The sequence below is a fragment of the Lethenteron reissneri genome, chromosome 65, assembly GCF_015708825.2.
Source record: "Lethenteron reissneri isolate LAM-NWPU_2019-01 chromosome 65, ASM1570882v1, whole genome shotgun sequence".
In the NCBI taxonomy this organism is placed as follows: domain Eukaryota; kingdom Metazoa; phylum Chordata; class Hyperoartia; order Petromyzontiformes; family Petromyzontidae; genus Lethenteron; species Lethenteron reissneri.
In genome coordinates, this window is record NC_083843.1 from 6,521,730 (window position 1) to 6,546,467 (window position 24,738).

General features: G+C 53.0%; 2 protein-coding genes across 3 annotated transcripts in view; one reads left to right on the top strand and one right to left on the bottom strand.

Moving 5' to 3' along the window:
• The window catches only part of LOC133359698 (cGMP-dependent protein kinase 1-like), a 329,349-nt gene that overhangs the window by 186,968 nt on the left and 117,643 nt on the right, over positions 1-24,738 (top strand). The window lies entirely within an intron of this gene.
• The window catches only part of LOC133359400 (cGMP-dependent protein kinase 1-like), a 47,148-nt gene that overhangs the window by 2,518 nt on the left and 19,892 nt on the right, over positions 1-24,738 (bottom strand). The window contains exons 4-16 of one of the 2 annotated variants that reach the window (XM_061577810.1): positions 24,344-24,407; positions 23,188-23,265; positions 22,428-22,525; positions 21,452-21,517; positions 17,591-17,665; positions 15,499-15,595; positions 13,931-14,070; positions 13,274-13,363; positions 12,760-12,901; positions 7,910-8,073; positions 2,253-2,375; positions 665-727; positions 163-229 (exon numbers count right to left, since the gene is read on the bottom strand). In XM_061577810.1, the coding sequence (XP_061433794.1) occupies positions 163-229; positions 665-727; positions 2,253-2,375; positions 7,910-8,073; positions 12,760-12,901; positions 13,274-13,363; positions 13,931-14,070; positions 15,499-15,595; positions 17,591-17,665; positions 21,452-21,517; positions 22,428-22,525; positions 23,188-23,265; positions 24,344-24,407 (1,267 nt within the window). Of the gene's footprint in view, positions 1-162; positions 230-664; positions 728-2,252; positions 2,376-7,909; positions 8,074-12,759; positions 12,902-13,273; positions 13,364-13,930; positions 14,071-15,498; positions 15,596-17,590; positions 17,666-21,451; positions 21,518-22,269; positions 22,302-22,427; positions 22,526-23,187; positions 23,266-24,343; positions 24,408-24,738 lie in introns of those variants that run through there. The other variant, XM_061577811.1, reaches the window with a different exon arrangement.

The following is a 24,738-nucleotide window of genomic DNA, read 5'->3' on the forward strand; positions in this document are numbered from 1 at the left end:
GTCGAGGGGAAAAAGAAAAAGGAGGACCCGGAGAAAAATATATGCAGTGACCACCACGGGAAGAGAAACGCAGACTCCAAATATATAGCAGCAGGCATCGGCAGGGTCGAGATCGAACCCACGACCTCCTGTAGACCAGGTACAGGATAGCCCTTGACCCACCTTGGGGATGATGGGGGGAGTGAGAGTGCCCTTCCTGAGACCTTCCCAATTGAAGCCTTCAAACCACCTGTTCATAGAGATACACAGAGATATACATAGAGATACATGGAGACCCATAGAAATACACAGAAAGACACGTAGATACACACACTTTGAAGGGAGTGAGATGGGACAGATGGGGATTCGTCCACACACTTTGAAGGAAGTGAGATGGGACAGATGGGGATTAGTCCACACACTTTGAAGGAAGTGAGATGGGACAGATGGGGATTAGTGCACACTTTGAAGGGAGTAAGATGGGACAGACGGTGAATAGTCCACACAGAGTGAGATGGCACAGATGGGGAATAGTTCACACAGCTTGCTGTACCGCCTTCTGGCTAGAGCCAGGGGGTAGTTCACCTCCTAGATTCCCACGCACTCACGGGGCAGAAGAAAAAGGAGTTTGACTCCGTCCGTGTATGATCTAACAACCTGCCTTATGGCTGCCTCTGACACTCACTTGTGTTTCTGAATATCCCTCACTCCGTTCTTCATGTTCCCAAGCCTCTCCGTGGGATTGTCCCTGTGGACACACACACACCGGTAAAGACACAATCACAACAACCGCCATTCGCCACTAAGTGGCGGTGACGTCACCACGACGCTTGTGCCAGGCCATGTGCACCTTGAGGCCACACACACGTACACACAGGTGAAGATACACACAGATACACACACTTCTACACAAGACAAAGATCCCCCGTATAGACTAAGGCAAGTGCTGTTAGCGAGCACCTATGAAGGCCGGAACGCCACATGAGGGGTGGGTGGTCAGCACCACGGCCGGCCGCCTTTGTCTCCCTAGTGGTGATGTTTTACACACCGCACCAGGTACTCATTTGAGGCTGAGTCGACCTAGAGAAGGCCCAGGGCCGGTTCAGAAAATCGTCACTGGTGGTGTTGACCGTGAGTGGGAATCGCACTCGGGTCGCCGGGTTCGTAGTGCAGCATAGCGCTAACCGCCACACTACAGCTCCCCACACACAGGCACATATACAAATACGCACAGGTACACATACATCTGTAATAACAGCCATAGAGGGTTCACGTGGGGATTGGCTTGCCGGTCCTGCTTTGTAGCCAATAAGGGTTGAGACAGGGAACATGGCCTCTGCGTGATCGCGGCATGTTAGCAGGGGGGAGTGGCCTGGCCATTCGGGGCCCCAGCTAATGGGGAGCCGGATCAGAGGCGTGGTCCCGGGATTGACAGGGAACCATCGAGAACGGTCAATGCTGTCTACGGAGGATTGGCTGGGGGGTACCACGTGACGGAGGGATTAAGAGAGAGAGGGAGAGAACGATCGAGAGCAGACTGGGGAACGAGCAGAGCAAGAGCCACGCGCGTACGGGGGCTCTGGGTGCCACGTGCGCGGTGGGAACTTGGTGTGAAGTCTGCCCGCTCTCTGTTGTCTGCCAGAAACGCAGAGTGTGTGAGTAAAGTGTATTGTGGAAGTGGAAATAAAAAGGACCGATTCCGAAGCCGTCTCAGAAGGATTATTACACATCTACACTCACAGGTACACACACAGGTACACACACAGGTGCACAGACAGGTACACACACAGGTACACACACAGGTACACAGAGGTACAATTAGATGACTAGCATCCTCTTGCACGTACACACAACTACCCCACTAGCCACCACCCACTCCCACGTCCTCCCCCAATCAGAATCAGCATCTGCACCGGAGAAATACAATGAGCTACAAAACTCATTATCACAGATGTCCAACTCACCTCCCCTCCCCCACCCTTCGCCCCCCATTCCGCCTCCATCCCCACCACTTCCCACTTCCCCTTCCCACCTCCCCCCCACTCTTCCCTCCCTCCCCAAATCCCCTCCCCAATCCCCCTCCCTCCCCCCATCCCCCGACTCTCCCCCTCACTCCCCCATCCATCCACTCCCCAACTCCCTCCCTCCCTCACCCCCTCCGTCGCCCCCTCCGTCGCCCCCTCCCTCGCCCCCTCCCTCGCCCCCTCCCCCACCCACCCTCTCCCTCCCTCCCCCATGCCCCCACCTCCACTTCCCACCCCCCTACCCCGTACCGGCAGAGCTTCTTGATGAGGATGGCTGCGTTCTTGGGGATGCGTTTGGGGAACTCCACCATGTCGATTCCCCTGAGGATGATGTTGTAAGTCTTCATGGGGTCCGCGCCAGAGAACGGGGGGCTGACGCACGGACACAGAGAGAGTGAATGTGTGTGTGTATCTGTGTGTGTTCATCTGTGTGTATCTGTGTGTGCGTATCTGTGTTTGTATGTGTGTGTGTATATCTGTCCGGCAAAACAACCTCCTACCTCCTCGCGGTGCCGGACGGGCAACACTGTCGTGGGCAGTGCTGTGGGGGGAGGGCCATTGGCCTCTCCCCTCATGGCGTCTGTGACCACCACAGTGGCTAAACGGGGGCTCTGGACGGGTGCGAGGGGCTGGTAACCCCTCCACATTCAATTAACTACCACTAAACTACGATATAAACAAAAAGCTGTAACAAATAAGCTTGTGCCGGAGGCCCCGGGGGGTCAGGCTTTTATGACGTTTCCTGGCCAAACCCCATATGGCGAAGCCAGCAGATTGAATCTTCACCCTCGGGGCTCCTCCAGAAACAACGAAAAACCATTGCGGATGGCCACGTGGAATGTTCGAACGCTCACTGCGGAGGAGAGGCTGCCACTCCTTTGTCGGGAGCTGGACCGGTACCGCCTGGATCTCTGTGGCATTCAGGAGGTCCGGTGGACCGGCTCTGGCTCCTGCCACCATGAGGGGTGGACAGTCCTCCACTCGGGGCAGGAGACTGCCAAACAGCAGGGTGTGGCTCTTCTTCTGAACAAAAGAATGAAGGGGGCGTGGGAGCGTGGCGGTGAGGTGTGGGAAGCTGTAAGCCCCAGGCTACTTTGGGCTCACCTTCCCATCAACCGGAGGCGAGGAGTGGTGGTCGTGGTAACTTATGCCCCCACCGAAGACGAACATCCGTGGAGGGATGCAGGCAAGGCCGATGAGTCAGATGCCTTCTATGACCTCCTGTCACAGGTGCTGGCTAAAGTGGCCACTCGGGACAGAGTCTTCTTGTTGGGTGACTTTAATGCCCGAGTTGGTCATGATGCTGGCACCTGGTTTGGAGTGATTGGAAGGCATGGGCCAGATCAGCTCAATAACAACGGTAGGAGGCTGCTAGATTTTTGTGCAGCCCATGGGCTTGTAATTACCAACACGCTCTTCCGGCATCGGCGCATCCACACAACATCATGGATGCATGCCGGGTCCAAGCAAGAACATCTGCTGGACTACATAGTGACGGACCAGCGGATGCGAGCCCATGTCCTTGACACCAGGACCTACCGTGGAGCTGATCTGCCCTCTGACCATCGACTAGTCATCTGTAAGATGCGCCTGCCATTCTTCCACTCCGATGGTGGGTGTAACCCCCTGGACCCCATTCCAACCAAAAGTGGCCTGGTCTCAATTAGCTGATGAAAGTTCCAAGCGAGAATTTCATCATCGCTTGCAGCTGGGGTTGGCATCGTCCCCCACTCCACCTGATGTCGAGGGTAAATGGGCGAGGTTTAAGACTGTGACTCATGCAGCTGCAATGGCTGCTTTGGGTACGCGGTCCAGACCTCCCCAGAAACCCTGGCTGACAGAGGAGGTGTTCAGGATGGTTGAGAAAAAGCGACAGGCCTACTCTAATCGTCTACAGCATCCCACATCGGAGAATGAGGAGGTTTACCGCGGCCTTCGCTCGGAGGTTCGGAGAGCCGTAAGGCGCTGCAAGGATGGGTGGTGGTCGCGGGTTGCTGAGGAGATGGTGTCTGCCTCAGTGGCCCGCGATCACAAATCACTATTTAACTCCATCAAAACAGTTACCTGCTGCGCCACACCTATTACCATCATTAGGGAAAAAAACGGTGATCCAATCTCCGACCCCCAGGAACAGGTTTGCAGATTTGCTGAGCATTTCTGTGAGGTCCTGGGGGAGGAAAAATCTCTCAGCCAGGAAAACATCATGGCACAAAGTGGGGATAACCCTGCTGAGGCTGCCGTGCCTCAAATATTGTAAGAGATCACCCCCTGTGAGTGGCTGGCTGAGGTGCCATCTGTTGAGGAAGTACTTAAGGCGATCCGGAGTCTGAGACCAGGAAAGGCATCGGGCAGAGATGATCTCCCAAGCGAAATGCTGAGGGAGGGTGGCGTTTGTGCACAGACTGCCCTATATGACATCATAACAACAGTCTGGACCGCTGGACGGATACCACAGGATTGGAAGGATGCCCTGGTGGTCCCCCTCTTTAAGAAGGGGGACCACACAGACTGTAACAACTACAGGGGTATCTCACTCCTCAGTGTGCCGGGAAAGGTCCTGGCAAGGATTATTCTACATCGCCTTGCTAGGCACGCTGAGGAGAGGCTTGTGGAACCCCAATGCGGTTTCAGGAAAGGGCGGTCCTGCAAAGATGCCATATTTTCTGTCCGTCTGCTACAGCAGAGGTGTAGGGAATTCCAACAAGACCTACATCTCTGCTTTATTGAACTGGTCAAGGCCTATGATACCATCAATAGGCCTGGGCTCTGGGTTGTTCTTCGTGCTTTCGTAGTCCCTGACCCTCTGCTCACGATCATTAAGGACCTTCATGATGGTGAGCGGGCCCGGGTAAAACTACGTGGCCGGGAGTCAGAGCCTTTCCCTGCACACCTTGGGGTGCGACAGGGATGTCCTCTGGCTCACACATTATTTAACATCTATTTCGACTGCGTAATTCGTGAAGCCTTCAATAGCTGTACCGGGGGAATTTCCATTTGGTACAGATATAATGGGAGGCTGATCGACGCCCGGGTGCGATCAAGGGATGGCTCCCTATTGGTCAACCACGTTATGTATGCCGATGATTTGGTAATAGCTGCTCATTCAGAAGAGGAGTTGGAGACGCTGCTGCTGAGACTGGAGCGTGCCACTAAGAGATGGGGCCTTACCATCAGCCCCACCAAAACTAAGCACCTGCCTGGGTATTTTGTACCATCGGACACTCCACCCCCACAACTCCCAATCGGTGATTGGGAAGTTGTGGAGAGAGTGGAGAGAGTGGAGAGTTTCCCATACCTGGGCAGTGTGCTCATGACCGGCTCCAGTTTAACAGCAGAGGTCTCATTCCGAATCAGTCGAGCGGCAATATCTTTTCATTGGTTGCGTAACACTGTGTGGAAGCTACGTGGTCTGTTGCTCCGCTCGAAGCTTCAGGTCTTTTCGGCCACGGTCATTCCCTCCCTTCTCTACGCTTTCGAAACGTGGACCCCCCTAATGGAACATCTTCGCTGATTAAAAACATTTAGGCTAGCCTGCCTACGATCCATCTTTGGTTTAACCAGGCTGGATTGTGTCAGGAGCTCACATATCCTTGAAAGATCTGGACATTGTCCCATGAGTGAGCTCCTCCGGCAGGCAAGGCTGCATTGGCTGGGTCATGTAGCCCGCATGTCCAGCCACTACATGCCTAAACAGCTTTTGTTCAGCCAGATAAAGGGGGGTAAACGGGCGCGGCACGGGCTAGAGAAGAGATTCGAGTGATGTAGTACAGGAGGATGTGGAGCTGAGTGGACTTGCCGATGACTGGTACCAGCGGTGTCAAGATCGGCCTCTATGGAGGAGGCTCGTGAAGGACGCTACTGGGCAGTTGTAGGCAGTCGCTCTCCAGCAACAATGGAGGGCAGAGGAACGGCGTTCACAACAACGAGCGGAGCGCCGGGTGGCTAAAGCACAGCAAGTTGGCACAGTAGGGGGCACAGGTGGTGCATCGGCCAAGTCATCTCGGTCAGTCAACCCATGGCACCTGGGTCTATCCCGTGACCTCCTGCCAGCAGGCGTTCGACACTTCACGTGGCCTTAATATGCACATAGCCTGGCACAAGTGGGGTGGTGATGTCACCGCAACTTAGTGGGGAATGGCGATTGTTGTTGTATGTATGTGTGTGTATCTGCGTGTATGTGTGTGTGTGTATGTGTGTGTGTGTCTGTGTGTGTATGTGTGTGTCTGTGTGTGTATGTGTGTGTATGTGTCTGTGTGTGTCTTTGTGTGTATGTGTGTGTCTGTGTGTGTGTCTGTGTGTGTATGTGTGTGTATGTGTGTATGTGTGTGTGTATCTGTATGTGTATGTATGTGTCTGCGTGTATCTACGTATGTATGTGTCTGTGTGTGTGTATCTACGTATGTGTGTGTGTGTGTATGTGTGTGTATCTGTAAGTCTTCATGGGGTCCGAGCCACACAACAGGGTTTACCACACGGACAGAGAGAGAGAGAGAGTGTGTGTATAAAGGGCTTGTCATTGTGTATCTGTGCGTATCGGTGTGTGTACCTGTGTTTGTGTGGCACATTAGGAATGGATCACTCTTTTAAGTATGTCCTTGTGCAGCAAGGGAGTAAAGTGTGGTTCTGTGAAAGTCCTGATGTGCTGTGCAGTGCATCAATGCATGTGTGTACAGCAGCATGTGATGACTGAGTCGGGCCTGTAGGTGGCTGGCAGGGTTATTGAATGACCACGCGGATATACCAGTCACATGGTTAATGGCGACTCGGGCGCAAGGCTGGTTGTAACACACGTGTTGTTGCATTTTACAGGTAAAGGACCCAAAGGTTGTTTTTGATCGTTATATAAATGTTCTAGACTTGTTCTAGACTTGTTCTAGACTTTAAGCTTGGCTTTGCATTGTTCGTTTGTGATATATGCAATTAGAGGCGTTTTAGCACTGTGCATTGTAAAGGGATGACGCACTGTAATTAGTTACTGTCATTGTAATTCTCTAACTCTAATACTGTTTAGTCTATAACCATGCCCATGTACCCAGAGTATGACTACTTGCAATGCTATTGAGAATAGAACACATGTAAAGTAGTAAGCTATACAATGGTGAGATACCGTATGTATACTGTACACATACAGTACATATAATGGGTGTAAGATACCGATATAAGTGGATAGTATAGATAGACATACAGCTTAGGATTAAAGTAATATTCGAATAGTGATGTGCAAATGTGATTGTCAAAGACAAAGATGGTTTATCAGTAGTAGAATTGGGTTTAAGAGAAAGGGTTAATGGATAACCGCACGTGTAAACCAGTCACATGGTTAATGGCGACTCGGGCACAAGGCTGGTTGTAACACACGTGTTGTTGCATTTTACAGAGTGACGGTGCTGTTCTTCCCAAGATTAATATTAACCACAATAAATAAATGTGCTTGCCCTCGATTTGGAGCACCTGCCCACGTCCTTCATTTCGAGTGTGCAACATATGTATATCTACGTGCGTTTGTATTTGTGGGTGTGTATATCTGTGATTGTGTGTGTGTATCTGCGTGTATCCTTGGGTGTGTACATCTGTCTTCATGGTAGAGGTAGTAAAGGTTGTGGTGGAAGAGGTAGTGGAGATTATGGGGGTAGTGGAGGTGGTACAGGTGATGGTGGTCGTGGAAGTGATGGTGGAGGTGGTGTTTGTGGAGGTGTTGATGGAGGTGGTGATGGTGGAGGTGGTGATGGTGGAGGTGCTGGTGGAGGGGGTGATGGTGGAGGTGGTGATGGTGGAGCTGGTGATGGAGGTGGTGGTGCAGGTGGTGATGATGGAGGTGGTGGTGGTCATGGTGGAGGTGGTGGTGGTGGTCATGGTGGAGGTGGTGATGGTGGTGGAGGTGGTGATGGTGGAGGTTGTAGACTCACCTGCCCGTGAGCAGCTCGTACATGAGGATGCCGAGCGACCAGTAGTCTGCGGAGACGTCGTGGCCCCGGTTGAGGATCACCTCGGGAGCGACGTACTCCGGAGTGCCGCAGAACGTCCAAGTCTTACGGCCCAGGCCGATTCGCTTGGCGAACCCAAAGTCAACCTGGATGAGTGGGTGGGTGGGTACGTGGGTTAGTGAATGGGTGGGTGAGTAGGTGAGTGGGCGGGTGAGTGAGTGGGTGGATGGTACGTGGGTGGGTGGGTGAGTGGGTGCGTGTGTGGGTGGGTACGTGGGTGGGTGAGTGGTCGGATCGGTGGTGGAGTGGGTGATTGATAGTGGTGATAGTGGTGATACTATTCACTACACACTACTATAGACTACACACAGTACACTATACACTACATACTAAACTATAATCTGCAATACACTCCACTGTACACTACACTAATATACACAAAACTATACACTCCACTATACACTACACACACGAGACGACTATGCCCTATGTACTACAATACACTACGCTACTATACACTACTTATAGACTACACACATTACATCATTCACCACACTACACACTACACTACTATGTACTACACTATACTACTGAAGATGAGTCGGAGACTGGTTTACGCACTGGTTTATTCTTAACCCCACAGCCACACTCGTTCCAAAACCAACCCGAACACGCGGATCACAGCCCCTTTTGACCCCTCCATCTCCACCCTCGTTCCCAATACACACCCTCGTCTCGTACGCCTGGTCCGAGTGACGTCAATGCCCTTTAACCTTTGACCCCGGTCGAGTGTATTCCCGTGCGTGTGATTGGTGCGTGTTATACTGAGTGCGGAGATTTCATTTCTGCGTGGTGCATGTGCGTGAGGGTGGCTCGCAGTTCCCTTACACTACTATACACTATACTACACACTACACTATACACTACTATACACCACACACACTATACGACTACGTGCTACACTATCCACTACACTATAACTAACACTACACACTACACTACACACTATACACGACACTATACAATACCCACTATACTATACACTACACTACAACAACAACAACCGCCATTCTCCACTAAGTGGCGGTGAGGCCATGTGAAGTGTCAAACGCCCGTTGGCAGGAGGGCAGACCCAGATGCAACAGGTAAACTGACCGAGAAGACTGGCTGATGCACCACCTGTGCCCCCTACTTTGCCAACTTGCTGTGCTTTAGCCACCCGGTGCTCCGCTCGTTGTTGTGAGCGTCACTCCTCCGCCCTCCGTTGTTGTTGGAGCGCGACTGGCTCCAACTGCCCAGTAGCGTCCTTCACGAACCTCCTCCACAGAGGCCGATCTTGACACCGCTGGAACCAGTCATCGGCAAGTCCACTCAGCTCCAAGTCCTCCTGTACCACATCACTCCATCTCTCTCTAGCCCGTGCCATGCCCATTTAGCTCCCTCGATCCGGCCGAACAAAAGCTGTTTAGGCATGCGGTGGCTGGGCATGTGGGCTACATGGCCCAGCCAAAGCAGCCTTGCCTGCCGGAGGAGCTCACCGATGGGACTTTGTCCAAATCTTTCAAGGATTTGTCAGCTCCTCACACAATCCAGCCTGGTTAAACCCAGGATGAATCAGAGGCAGGCCAGCCTAAATGTTTCTAACCGATAAAGATGTTCCATTAGGGGGGTCCACGTTTCGCAAGTGCAGAGAAGGGAGGGAATGACCGAGGCTGAGAAGACCTGTAGCTTTGTGCGGAATGATAGACCAGGTAGCTTCCACACAGCGTTACACAACCGATGAAAAAATAGTGCCACTCGACTGATTCGGAGTGAGACCTCTGCTGTTAAACCGAAGCCGGACATGAGAACACACCCACTCTCTCCACAACTGCCCTATCACCAATTGGGAGTTGTGGGAGTGGAGTGTCCCATGGTACAAAATACCCAGGCAGGTGTTTAGTTTTGGTGGGGCTGATGGTAAGACCCCACCTCTTGGTGGCAAGCTCCAGGTTTAGCAGCAGCGCGTCCAACTCCTCCTCTGAATGAGCAGCAATAACCAGATCATCGGCATACATAACGTGGTTGAGCAATAGGGAGCCATCCCTTGACCATTCCCGGGCATCGATCAGCATCCCATTGTATCTGTACCAGATGAAAATTCCTCCGGTACAGCTATTGCAGGCTTCACGAACTACGTGATAAAAATAGATGTTAAGTAATGTGGGAGCCAGAGGACATCCCTGTCGCACCCCAAGGTGTACAGGGAATGGCTCTGACTCCCGGCCAAGTAGTTTTACCTGCAGCCCGCTCACCGTCATGAAGGTCCTTAATGATCGTGAACAGAGGGTCAGGGACTCCGAAAGCACGAAGAACAACCCAGAGCCCAGGCCAACTGATGGTATCATAGGCCTTGACCAGGTCAATAAAGCAGAGATGTAGGTCTTGTTGGAATTCCCTACACCTCTGCTGTAGCAGACGGACAGAAAAGATGGCATCTGTGCAGGACCGCCCTTTCCTGAAACCGCAGTGGGGCTCCGCAAGCTTCTCCGCAGCGTGCCTAGCAAGGCGATGTTGAATGATCCTTGCCATGACCTTTCCCGGCACACTGAGGAGTGGGATGTCCCTGGAGTTGTTACAGTCTGTGCAGTCCCCCTTCTTAAAGAGGGGGACCACTAGGGCATCCTTCCAATCCTGCAGAACCCGTTCAATGGTCCACACTGTTGTTATGATGTCATGTAGGGCAGTCTGTGCACAAACGCCACCCTCCCTCAGCATTTCGCTTGGGAGATCATCTCTGCCCGGTGCCTTTCCTAGCCTCAGACTCTGGATTGCCTTCGTAACTTCCTCAACTGATGGCACCTCAGCCAGCCACTCATAGGGAGTGACTTCCTCCTCCAATATTTGAGGCACCGCACCCTAAGCAGGGTCATCCCCACTTTGTCCCACGTTGTTTTCCTGGCTGAGGGATTTCCCCTCCCCCAGGCCCTCACAGAAATGCTCAGCAAATCTGCAAACCTTTTCCTGGGGGTCGGAGATTGGATCACCGTTCTTTTCTCTAATGATGGTAATAGGTGTGGCGCTGCAGGTTACTTTTTTGATGGAATTAAAGAGCGATTTGTGATTGTGGGCCACTAAGGCAGACTCCATCTCCTCAGCAACTCGCGACCACCACCCATCCTTGCAGTGCCTCACAGCTCTCCGTACCTCCGAGCGAAGGCTGCGGTAAGCCTCCTCATTCTCTTTATGCTGTAGCCGATGAGAGTGGGCCTGTCACTTTTTCTTAGCCAGCTTGAACACCTCCTCTGTCAGCCAGGGTCTCTGGGGAGGTCTGGACCATGTACCCAAAGCAGACATTGCAGCTGATTGAGCCACAGTTCTAAACCTCACCCATTTCCCCTCGACATCAGGAGGAGTGGAGGACGATGCCAACCCCAGCCTGAAGTGATGATGAAATTCTCGCTTGCAACTTTCATCAGCTAGCTGGGAACATGCCCCTAAGCGTTTGAATGGGGTCCTGGGTGTACACTCACCTCCGGAGTAGAAGAATGGCAGGCACATCTTACAGATGACAAGTCGATGGTCAGTGGGCAGATCAACTTCACGGTAGGTCCTGGTGTCAAGGACATTGGCCCATATCCACTGTTCCGTCACTATGTAGTCCAGCAGATGTTCTTGCTTGGACCCGGCATGCATCCATGATGTAGTGTGAATGCGCCAATGCTGGCACAGCGTGTTGGTAATTACAAGCCCATGGGCTGCACAAAAATCTAGCAGCCTCCTGACGTTGTTATTGAGCTGATCTGGCCCATGCCTTCCAATTACTCCAGACCAGGTGGCAGCATCATGACCAACTCGGGCATTGAAGTCACCCAACAAGATTACTTTATTCCGAGGGGCCACTTTAGCTAGCACCTGTGACAGGAGGTCATAGAAGGCATCTGACTCATCAGCCTTGCCTGCATCCCTCCACGGATGTTCGTCTTCAGTGGGGGCATAAGTAACCACGACCACTACTCCTCGCCTCTAGTTGATGGGAAGGCAAGCCCAAATAGCCTGGGGCTTACAGCTTCCCACACCTCACCGCCACGCTCCTACTCTCTTCACTCTCTTGTTCAGAAGAAGAGCCACTTCCTGTTGTTTAGCAGTCTCCTGCCCCTAGTGGAGGACTGTCCACCCTTCATGGTGGCAGGAGCCAGAGCCGGTCCACCGGACCTCCTGAATATCACGGAGATCCAGGCGGTACCGGTTCAACTCCCGACAGAGGAGTGGCAGACTCTCCTCCGCAGTGAGCATTCGAGCATTCCACCTGGCCACACTTAGTGTTTTTTGTTGTTTCTCGAGGACCCCTGAGGGTAAGGATTCAGTCTCCTGGCTGCACCAAATGGGGTTTGGCCAGGAGACCTCATAGACGCCTGTCCCTCCGGGGCCTCCGGCACATGCTTATTTATTAAATTTTGTGGTCGTGGTTTAGTGGTAATTAATTCAAGGTGGAAGGGTTACCAGCCCCTCGCACCCGTCCAGAGCCCCCATGTAGCCGCTGTGGTGTTTACAAATGCCATGAGGGGAAAGGCCAATCGGAATTCGCCCTCCCTCCACGACACTGCCCACGACAGCATTGCCCGTCCGGCATCACAAGGAGGTAGGGGGATGTTTTGCCGGACCACTGCACTACACACTACACTATACACTACACTATACACTACACAACTATACACTGCACACTAAACTCAACACTGCACTACACACTACACTACTATACACTACACTACACTACACACTACACATCATTACACATCACTACACACTACACACTACACTATACACTACACACTACACACGCCAAAAGGTACCAGCTTGGTGTATCCGCGCGTGTCCAGGATGAGGTTCTCAGGCTTGAGGTCTCGGTAGATGATGCCCTTGGAGTGGAGGTAGGAAAACGCCTCCAGCACGCAGCCCGTGTAGAAGCGTGTCGTGGCGTCATCAAACGAGCCCCTACACAGAGACGGACAGACACACATAGAGAGACGCACACATAGACATAGAGACACACATACATAGAGACGTATACCTAGAGATATATACATAGAGACATATACTCACAGTCCTACTTACTCACTCACCCCACCACCTACTAACTTACTTATCCACCGACCCACTCACTCACCCACCCACCTACTAACTTATTTATCCACCCACTGACTCACTTACCCACTCACTAACCCACCCAAACATACACCCACTCAGTCACTCACCCACCCACTCATTCACCCATCCACGCACTCACTCACCCACCCACCCACTCATTCACCCGTCCACTAACCCACCCAAACATCCACCCACTCAGTCACTCACAGACCCACTCACCTGTCTCTCAGTATGGTCCATAGCTCTCCACCCAGGCACGCCTCCATCAGCATGTAGAGATACTTATTGTCTCTGAACGTCCTGTAGAGTCTGTAGGGACGCAGAGAGTCAGAGACTCACACCCAGAACCACACAGACTCGCATAGAGACCCACACAGACTCACACACTGAGACCCACACAGACTCACAGAGACCCACACAAACTCACACAGAGACCCACACAGACTCACACAGAGACCCACAGACTTACACAGACTCATCATCATCACCATAATCACCATCATTATCACCAATAGCAGCACCATTACATCAACCAACACCACCACCACCTCCCCCATCACCACCACCACCACCACCACCACCTCAACCATCACCTCCCCTATTACCACCACCACCTCCACCATCACCTCCCCCATCACCACCACGTCCACCATCACCTGCCCCATCACCACCACGTCCACCATCACCTCCCCCATTACCACCACCACCATCGCCACCACCTTCACCATCACCACCACCAGCACCTCCACCACCATCTCCCTCATTACCACCACCATCACCTCCCCCATCACCACCATCACCTCCACTCCACCCCCCCCAAACCCCACACGGCCCCCGGGATTTTCGTCGAAGCGGATCTAGGGGCGGGCCGCGCACCGCACGATGAATCCGCAATGCGAATCGCTCATGATGGACTTCTCCGAGCGGATGTGCTCCTGCTGGCGGGTCTCCACGATGTGCCGCTTCTTGAGGATCTTCATGGCAAAGGTGCGGCTCACATCGCTCTTCAGCTGCACCTGATGGACGTGGTGGAGGAGGAGGTGGAGGAGTAGAGGGAGGGAGGGAGGAGGTTAATGGTGTGTGTATGTGCGTGCATGTGAGAGAGTCTCTAAGCATGCGTGAGTGGTTGAGTGTAGTTGGTGGGCGGGTGGTGTGGTGTGTGGGTGAATGAGTAAGTGGGTAAGTTAATGGGTGGGTGAGTGACTGGGTGAGTAAGTAGATGAGCGAGTGGTTGAGTGAGTGAGTGTGTATGTTGGTGGGTGGGTGGATTGGTGACTGGGTGGTTTGGTGAGTGGGTGGGATGGTGAGAGGGTGGGGATGTGGTTTGGTGAGTGGGTGGGTGAGTGAGTGGGTGATTAGGTGAGTGAGAGGGTTAGTGTGTGAGTGGGTTAGTGAGAGGGTGGGTAGGTGGTGTGGTGAGTGAATGAGTAAGTGGGTGAGTTATGTGGGTGGGTGAGTGACTGGGTGAGTGAGTAGATGAGCGAGTGGTTGAGTGAGTGAGTGTGTATGTTGGTGGGTGGGTGGATTGGTGACTGGGTGGTTTGGTGAGTGGGTGGGATGGTGAGAGGGTGGGGATGTGGTTTGGTGAGTGGGTGGGTGAGTGAGTGGGTGATTAGGTGAGTGAGAGGGTTAGTGTGTGAGTGGGTTAGTGAGAGGGTGGGTAGGTGGTGTGGTGAGTGAATGAGTAAGTGGGTGAGTTAATGGGTGGGTGAGTGACTGGGTGAGTGAGTAGATGAGCGAGTGGTTGAGTGAGTGAGTGTGTATGTTGGTGGGTGGGTGGATTGGTGACTGGGTGGTTTGGTGAGTGGGTGGGATGGTGAGAGGGTGGGGATGTGGTTTGGTGAGTGGGTGGGTGAGTGAGTGGGTGATTAGGTTAGTGAGAGGGTTAGTGTGTGAGTGGGTTAGTGAGAGGGTGGGTAGGTGGTGTGGTGAGTGAATGAGTAAGTGGGTGAGTTAATGGGTGGGTGAGTGACTGGGTGAGTGAGTAGATGAGCGAGTGGTTGAGTGAGTGAGTGTGTATGTTAGTGGGTGGGTGGATTGGTGACTGGGTGGTTTGGTGCGTGGGTAGGATGGTGAGAGGGTGGGGATGTGGTTTGGTGAGTGGGTGAGTGAGTGGGTGGGTGATTAGGTGAGTGAGAGGGTTAGTGTGTGAGTGGGTTAGTGAGAGGGTGGGTAGCTGAGTGGGTGGGTGAGTCAGTGAGTGCGTGTGTAAGTGGGTGAGTTGGTGAATGAGTGAGTGAGTGAGTGGGTGGGTGAGTAAGTGGGTGAGTGAGTGGGTGAGGTGAGCGAGTGTGTGCATGAGTGAGTGAGAGGGTGAGTGAGGGGGGGTGTGGGTGAGCGAGTGAGTGTGTAAGTGGGTGAGTGTGTGGGTGTGTGAGTGAGCAGGTGAGTGAGTAGGTGAGTGGGTGGGACAGTGAGTGAGTGGGTGAGTCTGCGAGCCTCACCAATTCCACGCGACCAAACCCACCCACACCCAAGGTGTCGATCGCCGTGAAGTCGCAGAGAGACAACTTGGAGAAGAACGACCCTTCCACCTCCGAGCTGAGTGGATGGGTGAGAGGGTGAGTGGGTGAATAGGTGAGTGAGTGGGTGGGTGAGTGGGTGAGTGAGTGAGTGGGTGTGTGGGTGAGTGGGTGAGTGGGTGGGTTGGGTTTGTGAGTGGGTGGGTGAATGAGCGAGCGAGTGAGCGAGTGGGTGAGTGGGTGGGTGAGTTGGTGAGCGGGCGGGTGAGAGGGTCAGTGAGTGGGTGAGTGAGTAGGTGGGTGCGTGGGTGGGTGAGAGGGTCAGTGAGTGGGTGAGTGAGTAGGTGGGTGAGTGGGTGGGTGAGTCGGTGGGTGAATGCGTATATGCATAGATATACCGACAAGATTAATTTAATTTGACTCTATCACACCTACAGATAAAGACAAATAACCCCCCCATCCCGTGTAGCCTTAACTAGATTGTAGGGGCAAGTGCTGTTAGCTGTCAGTAGCATTCACCCATTCAGTTGCCCTCTAAGGCACTCACCCATTCACCTGCTCCTGTACCTACGTTCTCACTCATGGACTCACTCACTCAATCACCCACTTACCCACTCTCCGTGTGAGTCTCCGTATGAGTCTCCGCGCGAGTGTGTCTCTCCAGTATGTGAGGTTGTATGGCTGTGTGAATCTGTGACCCTCTTTGTGAGCATGTGCGTCTCTGCGTGCGAGGGGCCGCTAAACTCTCCACCCGGCACTTTGTCGACCAAACACCACGGTGGAAACACCGAAATAAGCTCGTGCTAGAGCCCAGGGGGACAGGCCCTCATCACGCCTTCTGGCCAAACCCCATCTGGCAGAGCCAGGAGACTGAACCCAGCCTTTCAGGGTTCCTCCAGAAACAGGAGAACACTGCGATTGGCCACGTTGAATGCTCAGAATCTCGTTGCAGAGGAGAGGCTGCCCCTCCTCTGTCGGGAGCTGGACCGGTACTGCCTGGACCTCTGTGGAATACAGGAGGTCCGGTGGACCGGTTCTGGCTTCAGCTAATATGAGAGGTGGACAGTTCTCCAATCGAGGCAGAAAACTGACAAACAAAAGGGAGTGGCTCTTCTTTTGAACAAAATAATGAGGGGGGTGTGGGAGCGTGGCGGTGAGGTGTGGAAAGCTGTAAGCCCCAGGCTACTTGGGGCTCATCTCCCCATCAACAAGAGGCGAGGAGTGGTGGTCGTGGTTGCTTATGCCTCCACCGAAGATGAACATCAGTAGAGGGATGCAGCCAAGGCCGATGAGTCAGATGACCTTCTATGACTTCCTGTCATAGGTGTGTCAGTGTTCCCTCTGGATAGAATCATCCTGTTGGGTGACTTTAATGCCTGAGTGAGTTATGATGCCTGAGTTGGAGTGATCGGTAGGCGTGGGTCAGATCAACTGAATAACAACGGTAGGAGGCTGCTAGTCTTCTGTGCAGCTCATGGGCTCGAAATTATCAACACGCTGTTCCGGCATCGGCGCATCCACAAAGCATCATGGATATCATGGATGCACGCCGGGTCCATACAAGAGCATCTGCTGGACTATATAGTGATGATGTGAATGCCTGTTATTGGTATGTCTGTGTGAATCTGTGGCTATCTGTGTGAATTTATGCGTGTGTCGCTTTGTGTGTCTCTGTGTGAGTCTCTGGGTGAGTCTCAGTGTGTGCGTCTCTGTGTGTCTCTGTGAGTCTGTGTGTGTGTCTATGTGTGAGTCTCTGTGTGTGTGTTTCTACTTGAGGTTGTATGTTTGTGTGAATCTGTGTTAGTGTCTATGTGAGTCTCTGTGTGAGTCTCTGTCTTTGTCTCTATGAAAAGTTGTATGTCTATGTGAGTCTGTGTGAGTCTCTTTGTGGGTCTGTGTGAGTCTGTGTGAGTCTCTGTATAGGTCTGTGCGAGTCTCTGTTTGTGCCTCCGTGTGAGTCTGTGTGTGAGTCTGTGTTAGTCTCTGTATGGGCTTGTATGAGTCTTTGTGTGAGTCTCTGTGTGTGCTTGTACGACTGTGTGATTATGTGACACTGCGAAAGCTAGGGACTCACGTCGCTTTGGAGTCCGTGTCCTCGCAGCATTTGGTGGACATGTCCTCGATGCCCCCGATCAGATGTTTAAACGACCTGATGTCGAGACACAGAGAGACAAAAAGAAGGGTGGTGGGGGTGAGTTAGTGAGTGGGTGGGTGGCTGCGTGGGTGAGTGGGTCGGTGGATGAGTGGGTGGGTGGGTGAGTGAGTGGGTGAGTGAGTGGGTAAGTGAGTAGGTGAGTGTGTGGGTGAGTGAGTGGGTGGGTGAGTGGGTGAGTGAGTGGGTGGGTGAGTGAGTGGGTAAGTGTGTGGGTGAGTGAGAGGGTGGGTGGGTGAGTGGGTGAGTGGGTGAGTGAGTGGGTGGGTGAGTGAGTGGGTAAGTGAGTAGGTAAGTGAGTGTGTCAGTGAGTGGGTGGGTGGGTGGGTGAGCGGGTGGGTGAATGAGTGGGTGGGTGAGTGGGTGAGTGATTAGTGATTGAAGCGTCAGGTATTCTCAGGCACAGTCATGCCCTCCCTTCCCTATGCGAACCATGGAGCCTGTTTGACAGAAAATCTGCGCCGAAATGAAACATTCAGACTGGCCCTGCCTATGGAGTGAACTTCCAGGTTGGATTGTGTGAGAAGCTCAGATCCTTGAAAGATCTAGACACAATCCCATCATCAGCCTCCTTGGGCAGACAAGGCTTGCGTTGACTGAGTCATCTAACCCGCACGCCCAGCCACCGCATGCCTAAACAGCTTTTGTTCGGCCGGACAGAGGGGTCTAAACGGGCACGGGCGAGAGAAGACATGGAGTGATGAGGTACAAGAGGATGTGGAGCTAATTGGACTTGCTGATGACCGTTACCAGCTCGGCCATCTTTGTTTGCACACCGTACCAGGGACTCATTGGAGGCTGAGTCGACCTAGGGGAGGCCCATGACCGGTTCAGATAATCGTTACTGGTTTTTGGCCGTGAGCTGGAATCGAACCTGGATCGCCGGGTTCGTAGCGCAGCGCACTAACCGCTACACGAGTCTGTGTGTAGCTGACACAAACACACAGACACGCACAAAGATAGTGGGGAGCGATGGTGCAGCGGTCAGCGCGACGCTGCGCTACAAACCCGGCTGAGACCCAAGTTCGATTCCCGCTCACGGCCACCACCAACGCCTGGTGGTCATTACCTGAACCGGTCCTGGGCCTCCCCTAGGTCGACTCAGCCTCAATTGACTACCTGGTGCGGTGGTGTGTAAAGAACATCGGCACTGGGGAGACAAAAGCGGCCGGGCGTGGTGCTGGCCACCCCCAACCCTCGTGTGCCACGGTGCCGGTAGCCTTCATTGGCGCTGCTACTCGCTACTAACAGCCACTTGCCCCAACAGTCTGTTACAGGCTACACGGGGGATCTTTGTCTTTGTCCGCAGACGTACACAGACAGAGACACACACACACAGCAGTCAGTGTCTCCCCCCCCCCTCTCTCACCACTCTCCCCCCCCCCCCCTCTCTCCCCCACCCTCTCTCTCGCCACCCTCTCTACACACTCTCCTCCCATCTCTCCCCCCCTCTCTCTCTCCCCTCTCTCCCCACTCTCCCCCCCTTCTCTCTTCCCCCCCCTTCTCTCTCCCCACTCCCCCCCCCCCTTCGCTTTCCTCCCCCCCCCCTCTTTCTCCACACTCCCCCCCCCCTTTCCCCCCCACTCTCCCTTTCTCTCTCCCCCCCCTCTCTCTCTCCCCACTCCCCCCCCTTCTCTCTTCCCCCCCCTCTCTCTCCCCACTCTCCCTTTCTCTCTCCCCCCCTCTCTCTCCCCACTCTCTCCCCCCTTCTCTCTTCCCCCCCCTCTCTCTCCCCACTCTCCCTTTCTCTCTCCCCCCCTCTCTCTCCCCACTCTCTCCCCCCCTTCTCTCTTCCCCCCCCCTCTCTCTCCCCACTCTCCCTTTCTCTCTCCCCCCCTCTCTCTCCCCACTCTCTCCCCCCTTCTCTCTTCCCCCCCCCTCTCTCCCCACTCTCCCTTTCTCTCTCCCCACTCTCTCCCCCCTTCTCTCCCCCCCTTTCTCTCCCCACTCTCCCCCCCCCCTCTCTCCTCACACCCTCAGGCCATCATGAGCCACTCTGTTCCACATCTGCCCCGCATCTGCCCCCCTCACAAAGCAGACAGATCATGCACAGAAGCAGGTACAGCTCCCCCGTGTAGCCCACGCAGGCTGTCTGGGTCCAGTGCTGTTGGCGAGTAGTTGATAGATTGTAGTGGTGGTGGTGGTGGGGTGGTCTGAACCAACATGCAACCTCCCACCCCCCTGCTCGGCCATCTTTGTCTCCCCACGCTCTAAACTAAACTATTATATTTTTGAATTTACCGGGCAAAGCCCAAACTGAGCTACGCATCTCTTTTATCAGAAGCGACCTGGCCATCACAAATGATGGCAGCTCAACGAATTGGCTGACAGCATCACGTGGACATTCAGAGCAGCAGTCAAATATTCTAAATCGCGTGACATTAATACTCATAGAGGCCCATGCTCATAGAGACCCATAGAGATCTAGATAGCCATAAAGACCCAGAGAAACCCACAGATTTCCAAAGAAACCCACAGAGACGCGCAGAGACCCATACTCATAGAGACCCATACTCATAGAGACCCACAGAGATCCAGAGAGCCATATATACCCATAGAAACCCACAGAGACCAATAGAAACCCACAGAGACGCGCAGATACCCATACTCATAGAGACCCATACTCATAAGAACCCACCGAGATCCAGAGAGCCATATATACCCATAGAAACCTACAGAGACCCATAGAAACCCACAGAGACGAGCAGACACCCATACTCATAGAGACCCATACTCATAGAGACCCATACTCATAGAGACCCACAGAGATCCAGAGAGCCATATATACCCATAGAAACCCACAGAGACCCATAGAAATCCACAGAGACGCGCAGAGACCCATACTCAGAGACCTATACTCATAGAGACCCATAGTAAAACTCAACTATTTTTTTAATGTTACCAGGCATAAGGCCCACCTAGCTATGCATCTTTTTTTAAGAAGCGACATGACCACCACAAACGATAACTCAACGGAAGTGGCTGATATCGTCATCACGTGGAAATGTATAGCAGCAGCCAAATCACTATAAACGTGCGACGTTGCTTCTAAATGTGGAGGGGGAAAAACTGGTGGACCCGAAGAAAAATCCACGCGACCACCAAGGGGAGAGAAACAGATGCAGACTCAAAATATACAGCAGCAGGTATCATCACGGTCGAGATTGAACCGATGACCTCCTGGTTTCCAGGCGAGGGCGTTAACATCTCGCAGGGTCCGGGATCGAACCCACGAACCTCCTACAGACCAAGCGAGAGAGTTAACATCTCGCAGGGTACGGGATCGAACCCACGACCTATTGCATACCAGGCGAGGTAGTTAACATCTCCTAGCCACCGTGACTATGATGAGAGGGAGAGAGATACAGACTCTAAATATATAGCAGCAGACATCATCAGGGTCGAGATTGAACCGATGACCTCCTGGTTTCCAGGCGAGGGAGTTAACATCTCGCAGGGTCCGGGATCGAACCCACGACCTCTTGCATACCAGGCGAGGTAGTTAACATCTCCTAGCCACCGTGACTATGATGAGAGGGAGAGAGACACAGACTCTAAATATATAGCAGCAGGCATCATCAGGGTCGAGATTGAACCGATGACCTCCTGGTTTCCAGGCGAGAGAGTTAACATCTCGCAGGGTCCGGGATCGAACCCATGAACCTCCTACAGACCAGGCGAGAGAGTTAACATCTCGCAGGGTCGGGATCGAACCCACGAACCTCCTACAGACCAGGCGAGGGAGTTAACATCTCCTAGCCACCGCTGTGCCCACTCACTCACTCTCTGTCGATGACCAGGCACGTGACTGACTCCACTGCGATCACGTTGGCTGTCCTCACGTCCTCCCTGTGGGCAGGAACACACACGTGGCAATAGAGGCTCGTCATCATCATTATCACCATGACCATCAACATCGTTGCCATCATCATTATCACCATGACCATCATCATTATTACCATTATCACCATTATGGCGATCATCATGGCCATCATAATCATTATCATTATTATCATCATCATTATTATCATCATTAGGTTTATCATTACCATCATCAACATCATTCCTATTACCATAATAATTACCATCATCATTACCACCATCATAACCGTCATCATTATTATCATCATCATTATCATCAACATCATTACTATTTCTATGATAATTAACATCATTACCACCACCATTATCATCATTATTATCATCATTACCATCATCATTACCATTATCAGCACCAGCAGAATATGCATGAGTGTGTGATAGGGTGGGTAAGTAGGTGGGTGAGTGAATGAGTGGGTGAGTGAGTGGAAGGGTGTGTGAGTGGATGAATGGGAGGGAGGGTGAGTGAGTATGTGGGTGAGTTAGTGAGTGGTTGAGTGAGTGAGTGAGTGGGTGAGTAAGTGGGTGAATGTCTGCATGAGTGGGTGGGTGGTTGGGTGAGTGTGTATGACTATGTATGAGTGAGTAGGAGCGGTCGTATAGCGGTTAGCGCGCTGCGCTACGAACCCGGCGACCCGGGTTCGATTCTCGCTCACTGGCAACACCGATTATCTGAACGGATCCTGGGCTTCCCCTAGGTCGACTCAGCCTCAAATGAGTACCTGGTGTGATGTGTAAACATCGCCACTGGGGAGACAAAGACGGCCAGGCGTGGTGTTGGCCGCCCACCCCCTCGCGTGCCGTGCTGGCCTTTAGAGATGCTCGCTAACAGCACTTGCCCCTACAGTCTGTTGAGTGAGTGTGTGGGTGAGTGACTCACCCCTGTAACGCCATCTCTCCAAACCAGTCTCCCCTTCCCAGGGACCTCAGAAGCTCAGGCTCGTCACTCACCCCCTCGGCCTGTCTCGTAACATTCACCTGCCCAGCAAAATCATCATCAGCAACATTGTCAACAGCAACATTATCACTGCATCCAGAAACTACCGACACGGCCATTGAGAATTCACCCACCGACACGGCCATCGTGAACCCCACTGACATAGCCATCGTGAACCTCACTGACATGACCATTGAGAATTCACCCACCGACACGGCCATTGTGAACCCCACTGACATAGCAATCGTGATCCACGCTGACACGGCCATCGTAAACCCCACCCACACGGCCATCTTGAACCACCGACACAGCCATCGTGAACCCACCCACCCAGACGGCCATTGTGAGCCCACCCACCCACACGGCATTTGTCAACCCCACCGACATGGCCATCATGAACCTCACTGACATGACCATTGAGAATTCACCCACCGACACGGCCATTGTGAACTCTCACTGACACGGCCATCGTGATCCACGCTGACACGGCCATCGTAAACCACACCCACACGGCCATCTTGAACCACCGACACAGCCATCGTGAACCCACCCACCCAGACGGCCATTGTGAGCCCACCCACCCACACGGCATTTGTCAACCCCACCGACATTGCCATCATGAACCCACCAACAGGGCCATCGTGAACCCCATCCACACGGCCATCGTGAACCTCACCCACACGGCGATCGTGAGCCAGGTTACCTGCCCTTTGCTGATGATGAAGAAGGTATCTCCACTCGCCCCTTGCCTGATGATGTAGTCTCCGGCATCATAGTGCATCTGTGGGGGAGACAAAGACAAAGATCCCACGTGTAGCCTGTAACAGACTGTTAACACACCGCACACCAGGTCCTCATTTGAGGCTGGGTTGACCTAGGGGAGGCCCAGGAACGGTTCAAATAATTGCCACTGATGTTGACCATGAGCGAGAATCGAACTCGGGTCGCTAGGTTCGTAGTGCAGCGTATTGCTCACCGCTACACCACCGCTCCCCGAGAGAGAGAGGACACACGGACACCACCATCACCACCGCTTCCTCGACCATCATCACAGCCACCAACGCCACCACCCCCACCATCATCTTCACAATCACCTCCACAATCAACAACCGCCATCTGCCACTAAGTGGCGGTGACATCACCACGGCGCTTGTGCCAGGCTATGTGCACGTTGAAGCCACGTGAAATGTCGAACGCCCGCTGGCAGGAGGTCACGGGGCAGACCCAGGTGCCACGGGTCGACTGACTGAGATGAGTGGCCGATGCACCACCTGGGCCCCCTACCGAGCCTGGCACAAAGTGCCATTGGTGACGTCACCGCCACTTAGTGGTGAAGATTTTTTTTGTGTTTGAATGTCTATACTGGGTCGACGCAGCCTCAAGTCAGTCTATGGGTCTCTGTGAGTCTCTATGGGTCTGGGTGTCTGTGGGTCTCTGTGTGAGTCTGTGGGTCTCTGTGTGAGTCTGTGTGGGTCTCTGTGTGAGTTTGTGGGTCTCTGTGTGAGTCTGTGTGGGTCTCTGTGTGAGTCTGGGTCTGTGTGTGTCTGTGTGGGTCCCTGTGTGAGTCCGCGAGTCTCTGTGTGAGTCTGCGGATCTCTAGGTGAGTCTGTTTGGGTCTCCATGTAAGTCTGTGTGGGTCTCCGTGTGGGTCTCTCTGTGAGAGTGTGGGTCTCTGTGCGAGTCGGTGTGTGTCTCCGTGTGAGTCTGTGTGGGTCTCCGTGGTGAGTCTGTGGGTCTCCGTGTGAGTCTTTGGGTCTCCGTGTGAGTCTGTGGATCTTTGTGTGAGCTTGGCGGTCTATGTTTGAGTCTGTGGGACTCTCTGTGTCTATATGTGTGCGAGTGAGTGTTTGATGTTTCACCTCCTCAATAACATCAGCCAGCTTGCTGATCACCTCCTCTGCCAGATTCTGAAAAGATGGCACACTGACCCACACAACAAACAAACAAACACAAACAAACATGAACAAACATCAAAGATGCAAATCCCCCATATAGCCTTAGGAGATGTTAACTCACTCGCCTGGAAAGCAGGAGGTCATAAGTTTGATGCCGAACCTGACGATGTCCACTACTGCTGTATAATCTTGATTTGAAGCTTTCGTGACTGCAGGAATCTATACTCTTTGGTTCTTTCGGTAAAGTCACGTAGGTATAAAATTAAACAGATCATGACATTTTGGGTGCAACACAAGCGTCATCAGGTGGGAAAGCATGGTCTGCTGCTGAGGCAGACTGTTTTAAAAGGTTGTTATCG